The sequence below is a fragment of the Haliaeetus leucocephalus genome, unplaced genomic scaffold, assembly GCF_000737465.1.
Source record: "Haliaeetus leucocephalus isolate CR32 unplaced genomic scaffold, Haliaeetus_leucocephalus-4.0 Scaffold273, whole genome shotgun sequence".
NCBI classification, from domain to species: Eukaryota; Metazoa; Chordata; class Aves; order Accipitriformes; family Accipitridae; genus Haliaeetus; species Haliaeetus leucocephalus.
In genome coordinates, this window is record NW_010972709.1 from 9855914 (window position 1) to 9881208 (window position 25295).

General features: G+C 36.6%; 1 protein-coding gene across 1 annotated transcript; it reads right to left on the bottom strand.

The window, feature by feature from the left end:
- Positions 1-421: 421 nt before the first annotated feature.
- Positions 422-25258, bottom strand: CSE1L (CSE1 chromosome segregation 1-like (yeast)). The gene is made up of 25 exons (XM_010569672.1): positions 24962-25258; positions 22880-22975; positions 22220-22362; positions 18570-18671; positions 17976-18121; positions 17565-17655; positions 17180-17287; positions 16146-16238; positions 14656-14823; positions 14430-14559; positions 13666-13731; positions 11537-11739; positions 10085-10169; positions 9261-9322; positions 8342-8478; positions 8075-8178; positions 7389-7486; positions 6342-6492; positions 5643-5851; positions 4797-4894; positions 4509-4594; positions 3305-3386; positions 2712-2858; positions 1634-1865; positions 422-944 (listed from the first exon to the last, which is right to left on the bottom strand). Exons 2-25 carry the CDS (start codon positions 22962-22964, stop codon positions 855-857), a joined length of 2916 nt encoding a protein of 971 aa, XP_010567974.1. The 5' UTR covers positions 22965-22975; positions 24962-25258; the 3' UTR covers positions 422-854.
- Positions 25259-25295: the final 37 nt, after the last annotated feature.

Below are 25295 nucleotides of genomic sequence, written 5' to 3' on the forward strand. Positions count from 1 at the left end.
ATTTAGAATTCAAGGCTACCAAACCTAATCAGTGTATTTATGAGAAGCCAGGGAGAACATCTGAGTTAAACTTAACTCTAAGATCACTGCTTCAGTTTTAATACATCACTAAAAATCCACTTTGAGACTGATACCCACTCTAAGAGGGTATATTACTCGCTTTCACTGCACTATACTGACATGTCTTGTTCAAAGAGAAGGGGTGCACCTGTTGATGAATATCAAGAGTGCTAATAGCTTTGGATCTTCTGCCAAAGTTTCAGATTTGCTCTGTATGATCCTACAATGTATTTAAACTATTACTTAAGATAAAGAAAATCCTCACAGTCCCACTATTTTATATTCTATCCTAAGTTTAAAGCATTACCTTTTTTTGAACCAACTACAGTCTTCTAAAACAGTAAGCGCACATTGACAGGCATTTTAAACAAGTACTTCTTATTTATTCACAATTTAGATAAAGTTTAAGGAAAGACAAAAGAAATACAAAGGACAACATCAAAATGAAAAGGAATTTTAGTGACCGAAGTGAGTTTCTACAGCCAGTGCTCTCCATACATTTCAAAATGTTATCCAAACACTGCAGATGCAGATTTCAAATAAATCCCATAACAAACTGCTATAACTATTCCCTTTGAAATTAAACTGGGAATGGAAGTTAGCCACCTTTTATCTATGAGTACACAAACCACCAAATTCTTTCAGTTTCTGCTTAAAGCCACATTTATCTTTTACAAGATGGATTCTGCAATACATTTTCAAGTAGCATTTTTCATTTTGTCTGAGCTCTGCTATAAAAAAAGTCAGTGTCAACCTTCTGCAGCTTTTGATCTTGCTTGTGAAATATATGCAATTCAGAGCAGTGTCACACTTGCAGCTTGGAGGTATCCTTGGAGATACTGCAACGCTTCTGCATTCAGACTAGTACTCAGCATTGATGGAACCTTAAAACATGATAAAGCAGAAGTGTAAATGTGTGTATACATTAAACTACTGCTATAACCTGTTAATCACTGTGTCAACATATGGTACAAAGTCAAATGAAATCCCGAGAGCAGCAGTTTTTCATTGTGAAAGCAGTTGCTGGAGTTACAATTCCTGATGCTGACAGTTTTATGTACTACTTATCTGAATCAAATATGAAAGAAGAGTAGAGAAAACCTTCAGTTATTAAAGCAGATATTTGGATGCAGCAGACATCAGATCTCAGGCAATCTTTACTTACCAAAGTCTTGAACAAAACGAAGACCCTATGGGTTAAAATAGTTAACTGTAAACTTGTTAAATTTAACATGAGTTGCCTGAAATTTCCTGAGTACATAGAACTGAGCTGGAGATTAAATACTAGTTATATACTGACAAGTGGATAAATTTTCATTTAAGAAATGGCATATTTAAGCTTATTGCTAAAATAAGTAACATGAAAATATGGCTCTTCTAACATTACTAGGGGAAAAAACCTTACAAAAGCTATATTCCATTAAAGAATAAAAGAGAGCAATACCTTGAATTCTGGTTATGACATACTTCATTTTGCTGATTATCAAACATTAGCAAAAGAGACCCATTATCAAAAAAGCATTTCTTCTCTGTAGAATTTAGCATTAGCATGCCATGTATAAAAGTCACCTACCCTGCCCGGGCATGCTGTAGACAGTTTGTGAAGAGACTGTGCCAGATGGATTCTAGGATTGTTCACCATTTGACCTACAGGATCGTGTTCTTTTTTTCCAGCAAAGGCTAGCTGAGAGAATGCAGTCTGATATCCTGGAGTATCTTCTATGTCAATGAAGTGTTCTTCATCAGGGATAGTGTCATCCTCAGGCAGTTCAAAGAGGCCAATGAGGGCCTGCAGCAAAGGAGTCCTATATGTAAAGAGGGGAGGAAAAAACCTGAGTGCTTAAAATACGTTAGGACAGGGTGTATTTTACACGAATGTTCAAATTACTTGGAACCCTTTACAGTTTAGCCCTTGCAGGTACTTGCTTAGCTACTGAAATTGTAAGTGCCCAATCTAAGCTGGACTTGAAGAATTGTGGATCTATGTATTTTACAGCCATAATGGAGGTGCTCGCATTAAAAGCATGAACAATGTCTTTATTTTTTATCAGGTCAAATTGTCATGAAACATACCTAAGAAAAGCAATTCTTTTTCCAGATCACACCTTTTCTCAAAAAAAATAAAAAAAAAAAAAAAAAAAAAAAAAAAGAGTTCTAGTTCAGGCATCCAGTTATTGTCATTAAATTCAGGCTACCTGACATCCTAGACTGGCTTACAATCTTCCCAGGTAGCTTTCCCCAAAATTCTACTGTCAAGCTGAGAATTTACAGTCTCTCTGTCAGGTTATGTGTATGCTCAGGTCTCCTGACTAGCAGAACAGTTACAAGTCAAGACTGGACCTAGCTTTTCAGAAAGAATACAAGCTAAAAGAAAGTAGCATTATTTTCTTAAATGCAGTCCTAGCTAGCCCAGTGAGTGCTACCTCCATCACAAAAATCTCAAAACAGTTCTGGCATCCGCTTTGAGAAGAGTTTTATTTGTTGAGAAAAGGAAGTGGTAAGAAAAGCCTGAAACTCAGCCTCATAATAGCAAGCGTGCAGAAATCACAATGGAGTTTATTTGAAGAATATATTTTGATGATAGCTCCCATTTTCCAAAAAAAAAAAAAAAAAAAATCAAAAAGCCTCACTTGAAAAAGTGTTCTACATACCACAGCTTGGTGTACTCAGTGTCCATCATAGGAGGACATTCTGTTAGTATTTTTGTAATGCCAACAGCACAGATTTTCTTTTCAACTTGACCAGACACTTTCTGGATTTCAGGAATTATAATTTTCTCCAAAACCATTCCAAACATCCTGTTATGACATTAAAAGTATTAGAAAGCCTTATCAGCCTTACAGTGACAAAAGAAAACCAGAAACAATATGAATCACTAGGAAAAAGAGAAAACCAGATAATTCACTGTTGCAGTGGATGCCTAGTAGAAATTTGAGCATACAAACTTTTCACAAAGGGAAAGGAATAAAAACATCACTATTTCCTTTTTATGACCTGCTTAGGATTTTAATATCTTGAACTATCAGTGAGGAACTGTGGGCAGCAAATCAGAAAAATTGCTAGATGACAAAGTCAATCACGTTAGAAGAAACATTTGGCTAGTCAAATTAGTGACAAATGCAGTTCGTAATTTTAGCTGAAGGAGACAACTACTTCCTACTTTAAAAGTAAAAATTACACACCAGTCTTAAATAATAATAATGATGATGATAATAATAATAAACAATGATATAATCATACTAACTTTGGCTGTATGCTGTCAAATATTTCCTGCAGAGCTAATGCTCCATACTTTATGCAGTACAAGTTAATGAAGACTAGGAAACCTGTAACAACAAAAAGGTCAAATTAGAACTTGACACAAAACCAAAAGAATAGCTTTAGAGTCAGCAGCAAAATACATTCTAACAAGTTTTTCAAGATTACAGAAATGGCAGTCTTTATAAATGTTCAGTTTTAGTGAAGTACATTGACTTTCTACCTTGAAGTTTGCCTAAAAACTGCTGATCTTTTCATGTACTGCAATGCACTAAAACACGGCAGTAAGACAACTAGGACAAGATTCAGTCCTTTTCCCTCTTACAGCAGTTATAAAGCATTAGAAAAGCCATCTGCAAATTTTTCAGATCAAGAACCAAAATAACTCTCCAATGCTTTTAGCTGAAAACTTCATGCAATGCAGTTTTTCAGATCAGTTGTGAATCCCTTTGCATGGCCTTTGTACCAACGCACAGATGTAATGCATTAAAAGCACCACTTAAAGTTTGTTTGTGGAAGACCATTATAAGCAATCCTATCTTTCTTGCTCCTATCAGGTGGCATTAACCAGATTTTATAGGATTAAGTAACAGACATTGCATACTTTGTGTAGTAATAGTATCATTAAAATAATTTAATCAGTATGACAGTAATCTTCCTGTTATAGCAGTAATAACCAGAATATGCATTTCAATAATTTGTCACAGCTTTGCTAGTTTAACATAAAACATAAGATAACTTAAGTCATATTAAGGCAGAATGACACAAATTTATAGAATATTTAACAGTAATAACAACTATATGTAACAAAAGGAAGTGCGATCAGTATTACTGTGTTGTGTGACAGTGAAAGTTTGCTGCTATTAGTTGAAGATTAAATGGAGACATTTTCAGATAATGATATCGCGCAGAATAAGTAAGAGGAATACACAAGTTTTGGTTTTTTTTTCCTTATTTTAGTTCTATTCCTTCAGCTTTCATGAAGTAAGTGTCACCTGCTGTGGCAACTGCCCTATATGTCACCCTTGATTACACAAATAATTTGAAGCAAGTCACTGATGTTAAGAGTCATTACTATCCCTTCATCCACATAATCACAGGACATGATAGGATACTTATTCAGTACAGCTGCATGTTCTAAACTGTTGCCATGACCAGCACTGAAGCTCTTCGCATAGCAAGGAACTTACTTTTAATAAATTTTGTTGTTTTGGAATTTTGAAGTCTTTGGAATAGAAGAATGAAGATCTGCTTCCTGTACTGGTCAACTGATTCACTGGAAATTTAAAAGAATAGTTATTCAATTCATACTAGGATTTTACTAATGTCACTTCACAGAAAACATGTATAGAATTGTTCAAATCTATTTTACTGATAAATGTGACATTTTTCAGTTGTTTAACTATGAAGTGTACAAACATACCAAATCTTAAAGTCTACAGAAATTAGTTTTGAATGTAATTTCAACTCATACTCACGGAGGCATATGCTCTATAATACTGTTTAGAAGATAGAATCCTTGATGGTCATTAGCTTTAGAGGCAATCAACTTCTGGAAGACACCTAACAATCCAGGCTGTAAACAAAGCAGATATAAAGCTCTATACAATAGTTCTTCATACATGACCTACCAGAAAGTTGGCCCTTACCATCTAAGCCAACACAAAAGCTTTCATAACCTAAACCAGGATTCTGTTTCTGCAGTTAAGGACAAGGAAGACAGATTTCTGTTGGGACCAAGTGATGTTCCTTTGAGCATTAAGATTAACTTTGATCAAATGAACACCAAAGCCAATTCAAACATGCATGTCTGCTTCATCAATGGCATTGTCTAATCAAGTCTGACTATAGCAGATCATGCAGCAGAAATAACAGAAGTTAAGTATGCAGAATAAATCTCCCACTGAATTCACTAATCCTCACATCTCCCAGCATTTTGGCTCCTCCTCACTCACTCTTCTCAAGAGTATTCTGAGCAGAAGCTCTGAGAGTTTTCCTGATCCACAGGTGTTCAACATGAGGCAAATGAGACAGGAAAATTGTGGAAACTTACCTACTTGCAAAAACTAAGTGCAGGAATTTTACATCTTAATTGACAAAAGCATGACAGTCTAGGATTTATATCTTACCCACATAATGGAAAAGCATCCAAAAAGCCTGCATTCATAGTATTTTTTTGTCTTTCTATGTAAGCACCATTAAAAGTATAAGCACAGATTCTGCACAAATCCAGCTATTCACTGAAGGAGAAAGTTCCTCATAATTTTTAATCTTTAATCAACATGTCTAGAGGCATACACTGTGACTAAATCAATCGAACTTACAATTTTGTCAGCAGCAGCACTTGCTATTGTATTGGCACCCCGCTCTAAATAAGCCTGCAGGAGTCGGACCAAAGGAGGAATGTTTCCTGTCCTTTCCCATAATACTGGCTGAAGTAGATGAGGAAACAATGCCATATAGGATGATGGGATTTCATTTTTATGCATTTCTAGAAGCAGGGACATCACTTGAAACACATATGGAATGAACTCTGGAAAAGAATTGATGACATTTACAAATTCAACAAATACGGTCACTGTTAAATCCTAGGAACCACATATCTATTGACTGAACCTACAATTTTATGATATTAACTCAAAGATTCCAACAAATAAAACCTTTGAGAAATGTATGTAATTATTAAAAAAATTTGCAAGCATTGTATATATGCAATTTCTATTTGTTAATGTTTCAGAATATGGAAAACAAACCACTAGAAACAATACAATATAATTAAGAAAAATAATAGGAAGCTTTAGAGTAGTAATTGTTAGGTATTTTAAAAATACAGTTTGTTTAAAAAAAAAATTAATACAGTTGATGTACCCTATGGAACAACTCAAACACTAAAAGTGTTTATTAGGACTGTGAACATGCTGTGTTCTCACTTGGATTTCCTGTGTTACAGAAAAACTACCATGAGGTAAATCATAGCCACCAGTTATAATAGAGAGCACAAGCACTTACTGATTTTAATTTACCTTGCACATCATTCTGTAGTATCTCAGTGAACACCATAAACAAAGCCTCTTCAAAGCTTCCAACTGCATCAGGGTTTGCTTTGCACGTTATCCTTATCGACAAGCATATTGATTCAAACATGTAATGGTTAAAGTGAGGTTTGCTTGGATTCTAAAAACAAGTTATAAACAGATAAATCAATCCAAACTTGCAGCCAAGTCATTTATTTAGCAACCTATATTTTTTTATTTCAACTGAAGTCTAAAGTAGCAATTGGGAATAAGGATACTTATGATTTATTTATTAATATACTAATGAAATTAATTCCATAGACAAAAACAAGCATAAAAACCTTTAAAGCATAAAGGAGGGGTGACTTTTATGAATATTTTAAAGAAAATAAGTGTTTTCCAGCTCTATATAAACTAGCAAGCAGTTGAGTATCACAAAACAAAAACTGGAAAAAATTATTTTTCAGTCCTGTAAATGTCTAGTCAATTCTTTATTGAATGCTTCTTATACTCTGCAGCTAAGTTTAAACTATACATAGTAGAAGTTTTTTGGATAGTTGATGAAGGTATTCTAAAGCATTCCCTACTGTCAATGTTCAAGAATATTAGCCCAGCCTGAACAAAAAACTAAGAGAATTGTACCCACCAAAAGCAGAGTAATTTATTTAATTTATTCCTACATTTCAGTGCCTAAATTTAGTATTAGCCTCAGAAGCTTCATGGAGAAAGAATAAAGGAGTTGTGAGAAAAACAGATTACTGTCATGATGGCCTCTGCACAAGCAAACCTTTATGCTAGAACAAATTAGTATTACAGAAAGATTTCATACACTGTTTCCAAATTTCAGATGAGAGCAGGGGAGAATGATTTGAAAGTATGTCCTAGAAAGAAAACAGGACTTCACTGAAAGGCTGTTTTAACTTATTTTAGTCAAAAAATACTGAAAAATTTACAGTATTCTAACAGAACACAAACAACAAGGTATATATAAATCTTTAGAAAGACTACTCTAAAAGGTAAAAGTGAACATTTTGCTCAGATAGCCTGTTTGTTTACCTTACTGACAGCCAGCAGTTTCTGTGTAAGCTGTGTGATGACAGAAGGGATATATGGAATTATGGATTCCTGTAGCAAAGAAAAACTCCTCATGATGGCTGCAAATAAATTAAAAGTATTATCTTCTGGAGACAAACATACACTTCTGTCATCCATTATATGCCTAAATCCTTTACCTTTGAAAGTAAAATACCTATTAAATCAGAGCCCAAGGAATTAGGTACAGTAAGAAAGAGCATCTGCTGCAAAAGCAATCAATCTATCATCATGACAAAGGATAAAACAAAGCCTCATTATCCCCATTCTATTGACTGAGCACAGAAGATTAAGCAACTTTGCGAAGACCATCATTCATCCTGGGCAAGTCTCAAATCTTGGCCTACTATTAGCCATAACCCACTCAGATCTCCTACTGACACTGCTCAGGTAGCTGTCCTGACTACAAAGACTACCATTTGAGAAATAATTTGTCACAATACCATTAGGTTTAGTGTTTCTCTTTGATACCATAAATTTAGTCAAAGATGACTTAATATAGCCTGGTAAATAACTGCAGGCTGTGCATACCTCTTTAGGATGTTTGCATAAATTAGACTTTTCAAATAATAATTTCAGTACCCTCTAACTATAAGCCTTTACCTCAAGTCAAAGTTACTCTTATATTGCAGAACGCATAAAACATTTACCTTTCATAATATATTCATTTTCAGATGAGCCAGGAAGCGTCAGTGCTTTAAAAAGGTTTGTTAATAGCACTTCTACGAATGGTGCCATTTCTGCAGCTGTAATGCTGTTAAGTAAAACACAGCTCTTTAATGATTAAAGATATTCACAAACTTCAAGCATTTTGCAATATTGTAATAATAAGAAATAAAAGATCCCCTGCAGATATTTCTCATCCTTAATGGACAAAACCTACGTAGCAATGAATTTGTTTCTGCTTGAAAACTTACAGGGTAGTGTTATTTGTCCCCCTCATGGTAAACAGTCTTTCAAGAGCATGGGCTGCATAGGTATGGACCACAATACTTTCTGCTTGAAGATGATTGATTAAGAGAGGAATAGATACCAACAGTTGTTCTTTAGGTACCTACAAAAATATAGCAACAAATTATACATATGTTACATAAAAATACAGATGGTTCAACACTACAGCATAACCCCTCTCAGCTCATCAGCTACAAACTGAAAGCTTGTCAGAGCAAGAAATCTTAGAAGGCTTCTCCAGTTGCTAAACCACACCTTGACAACCAAAAGATACCCATTTCTGTCATCGCCTGTATACTTCCCCCAAACATCAATGTTACATTTGATTGTCAGTAAGTGCATATATTCCTAATGCATATTTCTTTTTCCATTTTACTTTGTCTTAAGAAAGACAAAGTAAACCAAGTTTATCAAGTAAGTATCAAGATTTAAAAAAAAGTCACAGATATTCCCTAAGAGATGAATAAAGAAAATCTAAAATTTAGAAAGAATACACAATGTAATTTCTTACTGCATCTCACAAACCAGAAAAGATAAAGGACAAAGTTGCTGTACGCTCTTTAACAACTACTGCAATGATACGAGCAATCAAGTATATTTAGACTAACATTCACTTGAAAAAAAGTCTCAGTGTGTCACAGAACTAAGCATGCTAAGATGTTCAGTGCTCCCACAGCATATGGGGAGCATATAGACTACATGTTAATTGGATATTTATAACAATATCATTCACTTTCAAAACTGAAAATTCAGCATGAAGTGTTATATATGACTATCAAACACCTGTTGAGTTAACATATGGCCAAGTAAGATAAATTAGGTTTGGCAAGTATAAAGTAACAAACTACAATATGTTTTTACCATAAGAGTAAAGGAAAAACTTACTTGGTTTCTAAAAATCATGATATATTTGATACCATCTGCTTTTAGCACAGGGAATTCATTCACTGCAATAGAAAAATATGCGAATTTTGTTGATCCTTTTCATATAAATGTGATTACTGAACATATACTATATATAGAGGTGACATTAAGTCATGATTTTCCCCCTCAAAAATAGCACACACAATGTTTTTCTACATTGCTTAGTTTCTGCATTTCTGTACGGGCACTGTTAGAAAGAATCTCAGTTTTAGGCACAAATCACACCCCAGCACCATTAAGTGTAGAGTCCAACTCTTTCACATTAAATTTCTCCTTCTGGCTCTGATTTTAACAGCCTCCAATTACATATTCCAAGACAACCCACTATGTTCCAAATATCATAAGATAATTGCTGAAGCATAAAATAAATTATGTGGCTTAAATCTAGACATCCATAATCTCACCAGTACGGGCTGATACAGGCTACAACCTAGCCTTTAGTATTTTAACTTCTCAGGGTTTTGTATAGCACAGAAGTTTGCCATAACATCTCAAATACAGAAATCAAATTACTTTGATTCAATGAGTTTAAGCATGTAGCTGACAGCAACCATGTGTGTACATGCTCTGATCTTGCGGATAGCATGTGGTAATCCACCTTTGTTTAAAAGCTCATTCATTGCTGGCCAAAAAAATTTGAGTAACACCTGACCCACGGGAAGTAAGGTCTTCTGTCTCAGAGATCATGGTGATATATGAGTGCTTGTGCCTTAAGAAACAATGGTCACTGTCAAGACTGTAGATATATCACAAAAAACGCCGTATCAAAATTAACATTAACTTACCACTAGCAGACTTTAAGTCAGGTTGAATGTGATTCACAAAGAATTCTGTCAGATTAACAAGTTCATTGGCTTGTGTTATTCCATGCTAGAAAAACAAAAACCAAAACAACTCTGTTTTTAGATGCTGACCTTCAGCTCATTTTCTTACTCATTTTTATGTGCTTTTAATAAAAGGAATCTGAAATGTGCATGCACATGATGAGATCGTTGAAACTGCCTCTTTAGTAGAGAGCTATCCAATTTCTTTTTCTTAATGTTTTTAAGTATCTAGGTTTTAGCTGTAGCACTACTGAGGTTCAAAGTTACCAGCTCTGAGTTGAGGAATAATAGCATGTAACACAGTAATAATCAACCAAAATTTTACACAGAAAATATCTTACTAACTTGATACTTTTTTTGTGATAGGCCTTTTAAAAAGGAAAAGTTTAGGAGTCAAAGTCCAATTCTGAATTACAGCAGCAAAATAATGACTACTGAGTTCTCTTATGAAAAATGCAACTGATATTTAAACCAGGATTTTCAGATGGATATGTATCAATCAAGTGTTCTAAGTGAAGTTATCCCATATTTGCCACGAAGTAGCACAGAAAAAGAAAGACGTACAACTTAGCAGTTTTCTAATTGCTAGAAGACTCTGGTTCACATTAGGCAACACTTACAGATAATTGCTGTGCAGTAGTATACAACTAGAGTTTCAGGAAAAGACTGAGAACCTTCAGCAAAATTGCATAAAGACGCTGTACAACATGTTTTACTATGTTTGCCTCAAATCTGTCTTGTAAAGCCACTGAAATTTGAACTGTAATAACATTTAAAATATTTATTAGTATATTAAAATCTGTTCTGTAGGACATCTGATACAATGCTAGTTTCCAAATACAGTTTAGCTTAGGTGTGGCTTCAATATATCCAGCCTATTAGTTGCTTTCTCCCAAACAAGTAATGAGATCCATTTCCAGCCATCATTAGTATTCACATGCCATTTCCAAGTCATAAACACTCAAATAACAGGAAACATTGGGAAATATAATGACAAGAACTGTAAGAGTCACTTAAATTCCTTCTAGTCTGCTTAACACTTCTGATCTTCTTCTGTAAAGCTAAATTTGGCCTTCCATGGCTTACAAACTCTGGCTCAGTACCATTTAAATGCTCAGTGGTTCTAGAATCAAGCTAATTTTGTTTCTTCATATGGCTGCTTCATACATGCTAATAAGACCTGCCAAATGGTCACACATGGCTGTTGACTTTGCCCAACCTATCTCAAGATCAGATATCACCAAATTACAAACTGTGATAGGATTATATAACGGACAACTTTTAACCTTATCAACATTAAACTACTACAAATAGTTACTCCCAAGCTGAAGCAGCATAAAATGAATTGCAGTCCTCATGTACACTATAATATTTGAATGCATATGGATTAAAACAAATAGAATGTAAAAGTACCTTCTGTGTTTGAGCTTTGGATGCCAAAGACGTAACAAGGTAAATAGCTGCATCTTTGTGCTTCCAGTTAACGGATGGATTCTTTGCATATTCTTGCAGCATAGAATTAACATATCCAGAAAAAATCCCTGTCACAGGTCCTTCAAAAAATTTGCACAAGCCTCTGACTAGATCACAAGCTGCTCTACGCCTGGTGTCAATATCTGCATGAGAACCAAAGATTCTTTGGATATGAGAAAGTATACAGCTTTTCATATTAATAAACATAATAATAAAAATTAATAGTAACATACAGCTTCTCAAGTTACAGCCATACCTTATGTTAATTATTGCAATCCTCCACACTGATGCTTAAGAACACATTTAAGTTTTTTACTTACTGTCATTATAGGGACTATTTGTACAACAAAAAGAGGAATGGACACCTACCAATACTGCACGCATATTCACAGGTTTTAGTGCCCTCTAAAGAAAGTTTCAGTAAGAATGCAGGGGGAGGGTTTTTACTATCTCAACAATTATGCACCCGAATGTACTGGGTCTGGTTGGGATGGAGTTAATTTTCTGCAGAGCAGCCCATATGGTGCTGTGTTTTGTACTGGTGACTAAAACTGTTGATAACACCCCAGTGTTTTGGCTGTTGCTGAAGAGTGCTTGCACAGTGTCAAGGCTTTCTCTTTTTCCTGCTCTGCCTTCCCACCAAGTAGGCTGGGGGTGGGCAAGAAGCTGGAAGGGGACACAACCTGGATAGCTGATCCAAACTGACCAAAGGGATATTCCATGCCATGTAATGTCATGCTCAGCAATAAAAACTGAGGGGAAAGGGGTTTTGGGGAGGTAGCCATTGCTCAGGCACAGGCTGGGCATCAATCTACTTGTGGGAGGTGGTAAGTCATTGACTTCCCTCTCTCTCCCCACCCCCTTCTCTTTTCTTCCTCTTTCACTTTTTTCACTTAAACCCTCTTTATCTCTAGCCTTTATCTCTATCACGAGTCTTCTCATTTTTAGTCTTCCTATTTTCTCCCCCATCCCATTGCAGCAGGGTGCAGAACGAGTGAGCTGCTGTGTGGTCCTTAGCTGCTAGCCCATCACACCAAATCAGTACATTTTTGTTAAAAAAAAAAAAAAATCTGTAAAAATTCCTTGTTTCAAGAAAGGAAAAAAAAACCAGTCAGTTGGCCTTTAATACAATATACTAACAGAAGGGACAGAAGGAAAATAAGGCAAGTCAATTTAAATGCAACAGAGGACATTTCTAAAGTAATCTCTCAAGAGCACAAATACTTCTTGCCTTAATTCTCTTAAAAGCAGAAATAGCTAACAAAGAAAAGCTTCACAAATACCTAAAATGCAGCCAATCCTGGATAAGAATCGTATAACGTTTGCTTGAAAAAAGTTCAAAATCATTTTCCTCCAATTTTCTCCTCCATTGCACGTGTACAGTAATTTCTTAAATCTATCATGAAGTGTCATTAATCTAGAAGTCTCCATCAGTAAACTGTTAGTGACACAGAACTGCATATACAGAATTGTCACACAGATCTAGATTTGGTTCCTTTGTGCTCTGACCTGGCTGAAGACCAGACAGCTACAATCAGAAAATCAAGTAGCTCTGTTCGCACAGCACTGTGTTTTCAGGACAGTTACTGTATTGGTTTGAACACAGTGCCGGCATACAAGGGCTGGCTGGTGCCCAGCTGGCTTGATCACAGATTTGTATGCAACACCAGTCAGAATTTCAGTTTAAACATGATAGACTACTAAATGCAGGCACAGTCTCTCCATGTTATTTAAAACTCTGCACATAGGAACTAAATACACAACGTGGCTACTATTCAGCATTGACTTACAGGCTATATTTGCTGAAATGAGAGTGTGTGCAGTGCAGGAGACATACCAATCCAATTAAGGAAAAAACCCTACAAAAACATTGTTCAAAACAAAAAGACACTGTGATGGGCACATCATGACAGTAGACTTGATCAAAAACTGGATAAAATCTATTGGGGGGCGGGGGGGGACGGACCTTCCCAATGTCAAAAATAAGTTATAAAAGCTTCAGTAATTGCTTCAGCTCTTTAGAGCTATATTTAAAGACCAAGTATTCTTAGTATAAATCTGTGGATTACCGGATCCTTCCAAATCCCTTCTTATATATTCTTCAGAATTATCTTCAAATGCTTCTTCATCAGCCGCTGAAAATATAAAATACATAGAAGTTTACATACTGAGGTGCCTGTTTTTTATGGTAAAAAGGTGTATTATTATTAACTTCTATTTCTTCCAAGTACTCTTCTATAATATTAATAGAAATTAATCAGAAATATCTAGCCAGACTAGCCTGTTCAGCTTGCTCCTGCCCCACAAATTAGTTTTTCATATTCATGAGCTGATGTATTCCTGATTTAAAAAAAGAAGGAAAGAAAGAAAAGACATGTTCAACACTAAGTGTATGCAGAGAGGCTTCCAGAGGCATAGACTTAAGAGCGAGAAGCTTCTTATCACTGCATTTTAGATACTAGGATCAATATGAGCCCATCAAAACTTCGAGAAATAAACATTACAAATTAGTAGGCCTGATATCCATGCCTATTTAGACTCCCTGAATTATTCTGATACTCACTTTAAACATGAAAACTTACTGGTGGCACATGACCTAGACTTCCTATACTTTTCAATTTGAGATCACAGTAAGACAGAAAAATTAATAGATATATTCATACAATTCTACAAAGCCCATAGGACAGCAATCTATTGTAGAAACTTCGTTTTGAATCTAATACTAAAGTATACAAGAGGTAATCCTCAATCCTTAGTCCTGCAAAGCAACAAATCATTACAATTACAGTTAGATTTTATTGTGTCTTTGAAAACTTAAGACTCAAAAAGTTACCTCTAAATTCCATATTGGGAACAATAACTTTTTCACAGATGCTTGTCAATGTGTTCTGGTCTTCAAACAGATGCTTGTAATGTGGCCTCTCGCAAACTGAGGCCAGAAACTGGATCGCATTACTAACCAGCTAGAACAACACAAACAGAACACATACAGTTTTAGCATGACTGACCAATTTATAATTCATTACCAAACTTGACAAGATCAGTTTATAACAACTTACCAAGTCATATTTCACTTCCTGGCCTGTTGTGACTAACAGATTCCAGATTGCTGTTACAAAACGTGGCAGGTAGGGCTGGAATTCTTCATCGTATTTTTGAGCATATAAAGCAGCATTATCACAAATTTGTGATTTCAAGAGCTCCAGTAATCCAGCTTCCTCTTCATCCTCACATAAAACAAAACTAAGAACTTAAGCATCCAAACTTCAACACTACTAAATATTAAAAGTATCAAACATATTTGAAGGAAATATTTACACTATTATTTTACCACGTTCTAAACAGGTCAAAGAAATCCCTCTCACGCCCCTAGAATTAATGTATTTTGCTGATTTGTACCAGAACTGCACTGCAAGTTATAAATCATACCTACATTTCAAATGAAAGTACTATGCACTTCAAATCATTTAGACCTGATAAAATTTGTCATGAAATGAATTTACAAACGTAATAGGAAAAAGAAAAAACAAGGCATTGAAAAAGTATGCTTAGAAGACATTGTATTTGCTTCTTTAAATTAGAATAGTTGTAAAAGTAGTTCCCTCTCCTTCCCCATACCAGCACACATACTTGTGGAACCACAAAGCAAAGTGAATTGGGAAATTGAGCTGGAATAAAAAAAAAAAAACAAACCAACCAACCAAAAATCCCCCGAATCCAACCAAACACCACCCCAGTTATGTCTACCTCTTACCCCCTAATCCCCACCTTTCAGTTTTAATGCATATCACTTCCTGACTCAGTTCAGCACACAGCTGCAGGAATGTCTGTGCTGGGCAACATCCCACAGACACAAGAGAAAAAGAGCAGCAAAGCTTCTTTTAGCAGCAGCATTAGCCTAAACCCGTGAAACTATAGCACAGGATACACTTAAGATGCCTCCCTACGTATTGTAAAGAACTTTATGGAGTTGCTTTGGCTCCATCATGTGGCAAACTATTGTACTGTAGCTGGAAGACATCAGCATTTAAAATGCAGAAAGCATGCACAAAATTAATTTGAGCTTTGATGATCTGGTATCATCCTTCAGCTGTGAAAGTAGTAATTCTTAGACAAAGACAGCAAATGCTAAACTAAAGTACTTAAGGATGTCATGCCTTCTATGTTCAACTGTTTCAAGTTCTTTAGGATACCCTGTTTTCTAAAACAGTGTGTGAACCAGCTGAAAGGTATAGAATACCTGAGCACTGTGACTAATTTAATGATCAGGTTACTTCAGCAGACATCCTTGAAAGAATCTACTCATTGATGAGTATCTGCAACTTGATTTCTGTGCACAGTTGGGTATACCTGTAACTGAGATACAACTTAAGAACTCAAGTCTCTTAGACAACAGGGCAACTTCTCTTAAATCCCATTTCCCTATAGTCATTCTACTCCTTTGTTTACCCAACAAAGAAAACATTGCATTGTTCACAGTTAGACCTAAGTTCTCAGTCAATCCTCTCCACTACACAGAGGCAAACCAGGAGGTTTATGCAGTACTTACATCAGTCTGCAAAAGTTTATTATCTAAAGTTAAAAGACTATGAAAATTTGTCATCCACGTTTCCATGTTATCTTCAAAAAACTCCGGAAGATCCTGTGAAGGAAAAGCATAAATTTACATTTTAATTTCTGATTGCACTGCTTAAATAACATACCTACATTGTAAGTAGTATGTATCGACCTTAAAATCTACTGAGGGACAACAAAGTGTGGGAAACAATCTTCAAAATGAAACACTACCCCCTCCCCCCAGATGAAATCCCTCCAGACAGAGGCTTTGGAATACAGTATTTCCAAATAAACTAGTTGCTTACACCGTATACAACCTAGAGTTTTATAAAGAACGAACCTTATTGCCTCTTACTCTCGGAACAAGAAAGCACAAGCCTCCCTTTTAACTCCAGCTTGTTCTTTTGCCCAATATGGAAGAACAGCCCAAGCAATCAAGGCATGATCATCACACTTCACAGACTTATGTTTGTGTTGAGACACTAAATATATGTCACCTCAGCAAAGCAGCTTTTTACCATTTTCATATTGTGCATTTATTTAATAGTGTTAGAAATTTAGATCTCATTTCAAAACAAAAAAGCCCCACACTGTTACTAATAGCATCACTTACCAGAATTACTTGCTACTATAGTGATATTGGAGCTACTAGTTTTAACTGACTTTGATCTACAGGACTGAGTTCATGTCAGTACAGACATATTTATAAAGCAGCACAGCTGAGTACAAACTCAGGCATTTGACTTCTGTCTTTCACAACTCATACTTGGAGAGTTACCCATAGAACACCTCCTTGCTATGACAGGAGCTTAGACTCTCTTGAACTTTTGTTTAGATAGGGCCAAGCTAACATGTTAATTAACCCCATCCTTACTGTGCCTTTACTCCAGCGTTGATGCAGACTGTCAACTTTTATTTTTGCAATAAAGCATGGCCTTAAAGGCTGCCTCAAATGGATCCTATAAATAAGAGCATAACAGCTTCGTGAGATCAAAGCAGAACTATTAGAAGAACAACGAGATTCACCTGAAAATTTAAACTGTAGAACAGCTTCGCAATTAGAATGAGAGAAGAAAAGAGAACCTTCAAAGCACTAGCATCATTTGCATGCGTGCTGCAAAGTTCAATAGTTGCCTAGAAAAAGACATAAGATTCAGTCAAGTAACACACACACAGAAACCACATTGACGAGAAGTATTGAAAAGTGTCATGTAACTTGTTTTTTTTTAAGCTAGAATATATAGTTCCTTTTCTTCCCCTTATTGATCCTGTCAGGTCTCATTTCATGACTTTAGTTTGAACCTCATTAATAGTTTCAAAGCAACTATTCTTAAGTTTTCATTTTACAGGCATTCACAACAAACAATTCAGAATGTTAAAATTGGTTTAGAAATGATTCAACAAGAAATACCTTAAAGAGATTTGTCAGGGGCAAAGCAAAAGCATCAAGGACAAGTTTGATCTCTGTCCACAATTCGTTTGACTTAAATTCATGGCGGTACCTGACAAGTCAAAGAGAAATACAAGAAAAATAGAATACGGTTTTCACATTTATTATGAAATTAACTTGCATACAATTAATTTTTTGTGCTGAACCTTGAAACAAATACTATAAAGTAAACAAGAACTAAACAACACAGTTCAAGACCATGCAAGGTGTACAATTTGGTAACCACTTAAAGTGTTTTTAAAAAGCCAATAAGCATAAGTAGAAGCCACAACTGTAGAGTTCGTAAATCTACAAAATTAAAGTCATACGGTAAAAATTTAGAGTTGAACAAAAATTTTACAATCCATATACTAACTCCCTTATTTCCAATACCTTTTAAACAACGAGTGAGCGGTGCGAAGGACCCCGTTAATGACGTGGAAATCTCCACTTTGAAAGCGATTCACCATTTCTGTCAGCAAGTCTGGCCATTTCTGAGGAAAGTCTTCCCGACCAATAATACTAATAGCATCACTTAACTGGAAAGGAAACATAACCATTGCACAATACAATAGCAGGCTCCTCATTACAAAAAACACAGCAGTCATGCCAGATGTTGCAAGTATCTCAGAAAATACTTGTTATTCTTGTCAGATTCAAAAATCACTGGGTTAAATATCTACTACTTCTCACCACAAATAAATAAATAAATCTCACTTTAAATTCAATGAGTACAGAGTCTCACTTTCTAGCATTACTGTATTTAACTGCCTAACGCTAGAACTTAGCTACAAGATTATACAGTAATTGCTTTTTTATAAAAATAAAAATTAAAGTAGGTGGAAGTAGTATAACAATATACTCCAAGTTATTTGGATGGGAATGACTTTATTGGTAAGGGAACTGAGCTCTGCCAATCAGCAGAGCCTCTAGACATGCTTAAAACATTCCAAAAGTCTCATGGACACAATCAGGAATTGACATTACCTGCTTTTGAATTTGTTCTGGGCTGCTAAGCATCAAGGGCACTATGTTGGCTTTAATGGCTATCCTGTCTGATTCACATATTTTGTTCGGTTCATCCTCAACCTAAAATTAAAACAATAATTAAGTCATGGGCATATCAGTATACCCTAGGCAACAAGCAACTATCAGCATTCCAGAAACCAATTGCTTATACTGAGTTATGTAACTATTACATTATTAAAGAAACTAAGAAGATCTGTTAAAGACATTGCCTACAATGAATCTATAACAGTAGTACCTGAAAAAAGCTGAAAGAAATCACATCTTTCTGTAAAACCCTGAACTAGTTTTTTCTCTAACGGTGACTTTTCAAATCATCAATTCAGCAGTAGTAAGGGTGGATGCATATGCCAATAACATACAAAGTTTAACCAATAGCCTGCTCTTCCACCACACCAAGTCACATCTCTGTCCTCATTTCTGCCAACCTCAAAGATTTACTTTGTGCAAGCTGCCTGAAGCCATACTTTCTAGAAACTGTACATGAAGATGGAGGTTACACAGTCAAACCCATAACATTAAGAGTTATCCAATCAGTTCAAAATATCAATAAGTTCAAAGTCCAGTCAGTCAGTAGTGCCAAGTGGTAGTAAATTACAAAGTTTCTGCTAAAGAAATAAAATAAGAAGGAGGCTCGTCACCAAGCAGCGACAGCAGCGATAGTCATATTATCTGTGATGACAGCACCGAAGTTCAGAAACTTAAAAATTATCGAGCAATTAAACAAGGTAAGCACTTCCAGATGATCTTAAGATGCCTTAAACCAGACGGCACTACTACCATCCTTCTCACCTCCCTTCCACCATCTTCCCATAAACTTAAAAAAAAAGTAGCAATTTCAAAATTCGAGTTATGCTTAGCTGTAACACCAGTCACAAGTGGTGCTCCCCAGGGCTCAGTACTGGGGCCAGTTCTGTTTCATACCTTTATCAGTGATTTGGAGGAGGGGATTGAATGCACCCTCAGTAAGTTTACAGATGACACCAAGTTGGGTGGGAGTGTTGATCTGCTCAAGGGTAGGACGGCTCTACAGAGGAATCTGGACAGGCTGGATTGATGGGTCGAGGCCAGCTGTATGAGGTTCAACAAGGCCAAGTGCCAGGTCCTGCATTTGGGTCACAGCAACCCCATGCAGTGCTACAGGCTTGGGGAAGAGTGATGGAAAACCGCCCAGCAGAAAAGGACCTGGGGGTGCTGGTCAACAGCTGGCTGAATACGAGCCGGCAGTGTACCCAGGTGGCCAAGAACGCCAACAGCATCCTGGCCTGTATCAGAAATAGTGTGGCCAGCCGGACTAGGGAAGGGATCATCCTCCCCCTGTACTCAGCACTGGTGAGGCCACACCTCCAATACTATGTTCAGTTTTGGGACCCTCACTACAAGAAAGACATTGAGGTGCTAGAGTATGTCCAAAGAAGAGCAACGAAGCTGGTGAAGGGTCTAGAGAACAAGTCTTAAGAGGAGCGGCTGAGGGAACCGGGGTTGTTTAGTCTGGAGAACAGGAGGCTCAGGGGAGACCTTATTGCTCTCTACAACTACCTGAAAGGAGACTGTAGTGAGGTGGGTGTCTGTCTCTTCTCCCAAGTAAGAAGTGATAGGATGAGAAGAAATGGGTTTGAGTTGCACCAGGGGAGGTTTACATTGGATATTAGGAAAAATTTATTCAGCAAAAGGGTTGTCAAGCATTGGAACAGGCTGCCCAGGGAAGTGGTGGAGTCACCATTCCTGGAGGTATTTAAAGGACGCATAGATAGAATCATTGAATGGGGGTGCGTTTAGTGGTGGACTTGGTAGTGCTAGGTTAACAGATGGACTTGATCTAAAAGGTCTTTTCCAACCTAAATGATTCTATGATTCTCTAAACAAGCAGTTATAAAAATAAGACAGAGAACTTGCTTTTCCTCTTCTATCACATTGCACTGAATCAGAAGAATGTACAGAATCATTATATATACATTAAAAAACACAAAAAGAAGATAATCTTTAAAACCTAAGCTTTACAAGTTCATATGATGTGAAAGGCAGCAACAACTACCAGGCAAGCTCCGAGCAGGGAAGCAGGACTTACTGCTATACATTTAGATAGAGGACAGAGGTGGTAGAGAGATCAGCAACAGCAAATCCTACTATGGAGTTAGTTATGAGATTTTTCTAAGAACTTAGACCTTTTTACAAAACATGAGAGGCAGCACATAGATAAGTATCCTGTACATACTTAAAAAATACATTAAAAAAAGCAAACTCTTCACTCACTCCAGAAGTGCCCTGTACATCTGACTCTCCAGGCTCTACCAAATTGAAGTCCTTGAATAGGCAAAACCCTTTTACTTCCACTAAACTTTGTATCAGTCAAGTTCAAGGCTGCTAAATTAAACAATGTAATCTAGGTAAGCTAGCCTCATGGCTGTATTTTATGCTCATGCAGCTGCTCTTGAAATGAAAGCTCCAATTTTGGACAAAACAATGTGCTTGAAGCCACACAGCAATCATAATAGCCCTCTGGATGCACTTACTGCATAGCATCTCCACCTACTCCAACACAAAATCTCATCCTGAATTACATCAGCAATCCATAAAAAAGAAGCCACTTACAAATTTTCCATAACGGAACATTACTTCTACTTACAATATACTACAGATAAAGATGCAATTTGGGAGAAATGGCTGAGAATACAGTATTACAGAAACAAAGTTCTAGAAATTTCATGCCAGACTGAATGTGCTCATCTGATCAAACATATAACCAGATTTAGGACTGCTATAGCTTCTTAATATTAGTATGAGGGGGAGGGGAGAAATCACATGCAAATTTGTAAATAGGTACCAGCCAAGGTGTAATGACAGAATACTTACTAGTTTCCCTGCAGTAAAGCAACTATACATTTGATATTTTTCAGATACAAACAGTACTTTCAGTGAGACAAAGTATAAATAGTATTAACTAAAACCTCTCATCACGGAAGCAGTTGAGCTCTCAAATGTTAATATTTTCTACCATAAATTAAATTTCATGAATGCTGAAAGCTCTGAATCAAAAAATGTTTCTGACCTCTTCAAAGCAAAGGATAAAATGGGATTAAATGGCAATACTTCTATCTGACATCTACAAACACTTCTAAGTGTTAAACTGGCAAGGCCACCAAAATAAACTGTCCCACACTATTCTATGCCCCAGAAGCATTTACATGAAAGAAGCTAGTATCATCACTTTCAGCTGCAGTGCTGGCTTGAAATGTTTCTAACACCACAACAATAGATCCAGACCAAACTGGCCAACTCATGTATAGACACTTCACAATCACTTCAGTTTAAATAATATTACTGTTAGTTAAATGAGCTTTAAATGTTGTGCTTCTGCAAAATATGCCTATAAAATTAGAGAATATTATTTGTTCATCATTTTACCACCCAGGTCTAGTTTTTTTTTAATAGAATGGACCCCAACGGTCCAGGTTGTAGTCCCTCATCAGTAAATTACACCTTGTGTTTGTTCTCTGAATGATCTACTTTCTTTCACAGAGTACAAACATACACACATTCTTCAAGGTTACTGTAGAATATCTTATTGTAGCTTAAAAGGATTACCAAATCTTACTCACTAGGATACCTACAATTCTCCAGTTCCTTTTAATATAGTTCTTGAACGTTACAGATGCACAAACTTTGATGACATTTTCCTGTGATTTCTCCAGCAGCGTTAAGAGCAACAATGGATAATTCTGGCTTCCTTCAACTGACTCAAGAAACTTTTCCGCTGTAAGAGAATATACTAAGGTTAGCAAAAGCTGAACTGATTTTTCTAATGGGAGTCCTATGATTCCTCAAGTGTCTATTTAAAATAATCGATGCATGAACACTTCCCCAGAGTTTCACAGGAACAGAAACACAGAACAAGTCTGACAAAAGGTACTGTAGCTTCTTTACTACTAAGCTGTTTAATGCTTCTACTATTAACAAAAGCTCTCAATTCAAAGCAGAATGTGGAAATACTGCCTCCTCACCATTTTTAAAAGCCATAACCTGACAGAAGTAAATCCTGGTTTAATGTGAAGAGCAGAACTGCTTTAAATAACAATGGTACCAAAAAAAAAAAAAAAAAATCAGGAATACAGGAAAATAGAATTACAAAAAGCAAACAAAAATTTATATTTATAGCCATCCTTCATTAGTTTTTTTGGATTTTGTTTTAAAAGGATACTGAGTTTGCTATAGAGAGACAGAAGAGCCAAAAAGAAACTAAACTTTTCTGGTCACTCATGAGAATCACTTACCAGGACGCCTTATAGCAGGATCTGGATCTAGTGTTTTCTTCAGATACTCAGTTAAAGTCTGTAAATTGGCATCACTCAGCTCCATTTTGGCAGAACCTAAAACCCACAGGTAGTTTTGTTATAAATACAGACCAAAAAAATCTATCGTATAAGCTACACGTATGCAAAACTAGATTCCACAGAAGGCACACATCAGTGCTTTTTGACTATACCTCATAAAGCATGGTCCTATCTTGTACATCTCATCCAATAAAACAACAGCTAGTGTGCACCAAGCACAAACTAGAAAAAATTACATTTCTTCAACTACATGTAACTGTTATTGTCTAGTTTAGTGAAACCAAACTCCTTGAACAGGATCACACGTCCAGCAAACCACCAGGTACAGCCAAAAGATGATCTCTTGCCCTTTCAGGACAATATGAGTTTGGTTTTGCTTTTGAGAACTACTGTCAGCCCCAGAAACCTGTTCCCGGTTGAAAAAGCCGAATAGTTCTGCCCTACATAATTGTAAATAGAACAATTCAAAGTGTATTGGAGAGTCAAGGCTTGTTTAAAATTAAATACTCATTATCAAATAAAACTCGCAACAGAAAATGATTTTTTTATAAAGAGACAAAAGACTGCAAAGCCAGAGAGTTTCTCCACCTTGTAAAATTAACTTAGATTAGGGTGGGAGTTAATTTAAACTGCAATACTTATTAAAGAATAACTCTGTGCAATAAGTCTAAATTACTCCTCTGTAGTAATCCTCCCACATACATTCTCCTACTTACCACAGTGATATATTAACTTCACAGCTTTAATTGGAATAATTAAAATTACAGTGACACTAAAACAGCAGCAAGACATGCTTTAATGGGCATGTTGTTGCTCAGGATATCATCATCAATTCTGCCCATCTTTCTTACCACCAGCAGCACAATTCACTCACTACAAAAGTAATGAGGAAGCAAAGATTTCCATATTTTTCTCTGGAGTTTCTAATTAGTAAGACAGACTGAAATTTGCCTGTCCCACTTCAGATTTGTTTTATGTTGATTATCAGTGCAACAAATACAGTTTCTATTTAAGCACGCTTGCAAAGGCAATGAGTTTTAGTGACATGATTTCTACTTTAACTATGGCATCGGTATCATTAAAAGAGATAGCAAAAGTATCTTCTTGAATTAGATGAATGTTAATAAGTAATTGAGACACCAACATATTTTGCAAAAAGTAAAAATCCACCTAAAGAGTCCTGCCTCCCATGTTTCACTCCCCTTCCTTTTTGGGATTACTTGCCTGTAGTCTTGTTCACCAATTCACATCAACCAACAAAATTCCAATGAAGTACAGCATAAGCAAACAGCACCAATAATAGCTGGCTCATCTGTTCTACAAAATGGCCAGTGCATCATTACTACGATGTTGAAACTAATACTTAAGTCTTCCATAATTAAAAAATAAAAATTATCTGCTCCAGGGAAGTTTGTACAGCTGAGGTGCAAACCAGTGCAGAAATCACTTATTAAGACTAAACTTGACTCAAATGGGAAACCAATCTGTAAAAGGAGACGACAACCCTGAATAGCCCTTTACAAATCCTTCACATACATACGTAATATAGGGGCCCGTGCAAAAAATAGACACCTCAAGCTGACTGAGAGTTCACTCTGAAGGCCAAAGACAAAGATTTGAATGCATTACTCAATCTCTCATGCAAAAAGATAAATATTTTCACCTGCTACCTACTTACTCTTAGTTCCTTCTCCTCCTCTAGCTATTCACCTAGTTTGTTTTCCACCACAAAAAAAACTGGTGGTACTTGCTAGAGTGATATGATGCTTTTTGCTATGTTGTGACATATGCCTCCTGAAAAGGCCACAAAAAATGAGAATATTTTCAGACCACCTCTCCAGAAGAAAACCCATAAAATGTGCCTAATGCACTAACTGCTTTAGTCAAATTAATGACAGACCACCTATGGAAAAAAAACCAAACGAAAGAAAAACCCAACCAAAAACCTGCTGTCCTCCAAGCCTTACACTGTGAAGAACTTCCAACAGCTCTGTTCCCACATTCACTCACCACAGCACTTACCAAACACCGTCTACATGCCTAAGGATGTCTACGGTCCCGATTTTATGGGAAAGATTATCTTTACACCATACTGAAGACCTTAACGCTCACTTTCCGCTTCACCAAAGCGCAGGGGTCAGAAGTCGAGCACCAACGGGCCGCGGGGGCAGGAGCCAGGACCCCCCACACCGCCCACTCGCGCCGCTTCCCTACAGCCCAGAGGTCCAGGCCACCCGTGACGCGCCCGGCAGCCCTGCCGCCGGGACGGGGAGAGGAGCCCTCCAGGCCCGCCCACCAGCGGGGCTGCCCCCGCTCCCGCTCCCCCACGGGGGCGGCCCAGCCCCCTCCCGCCGCC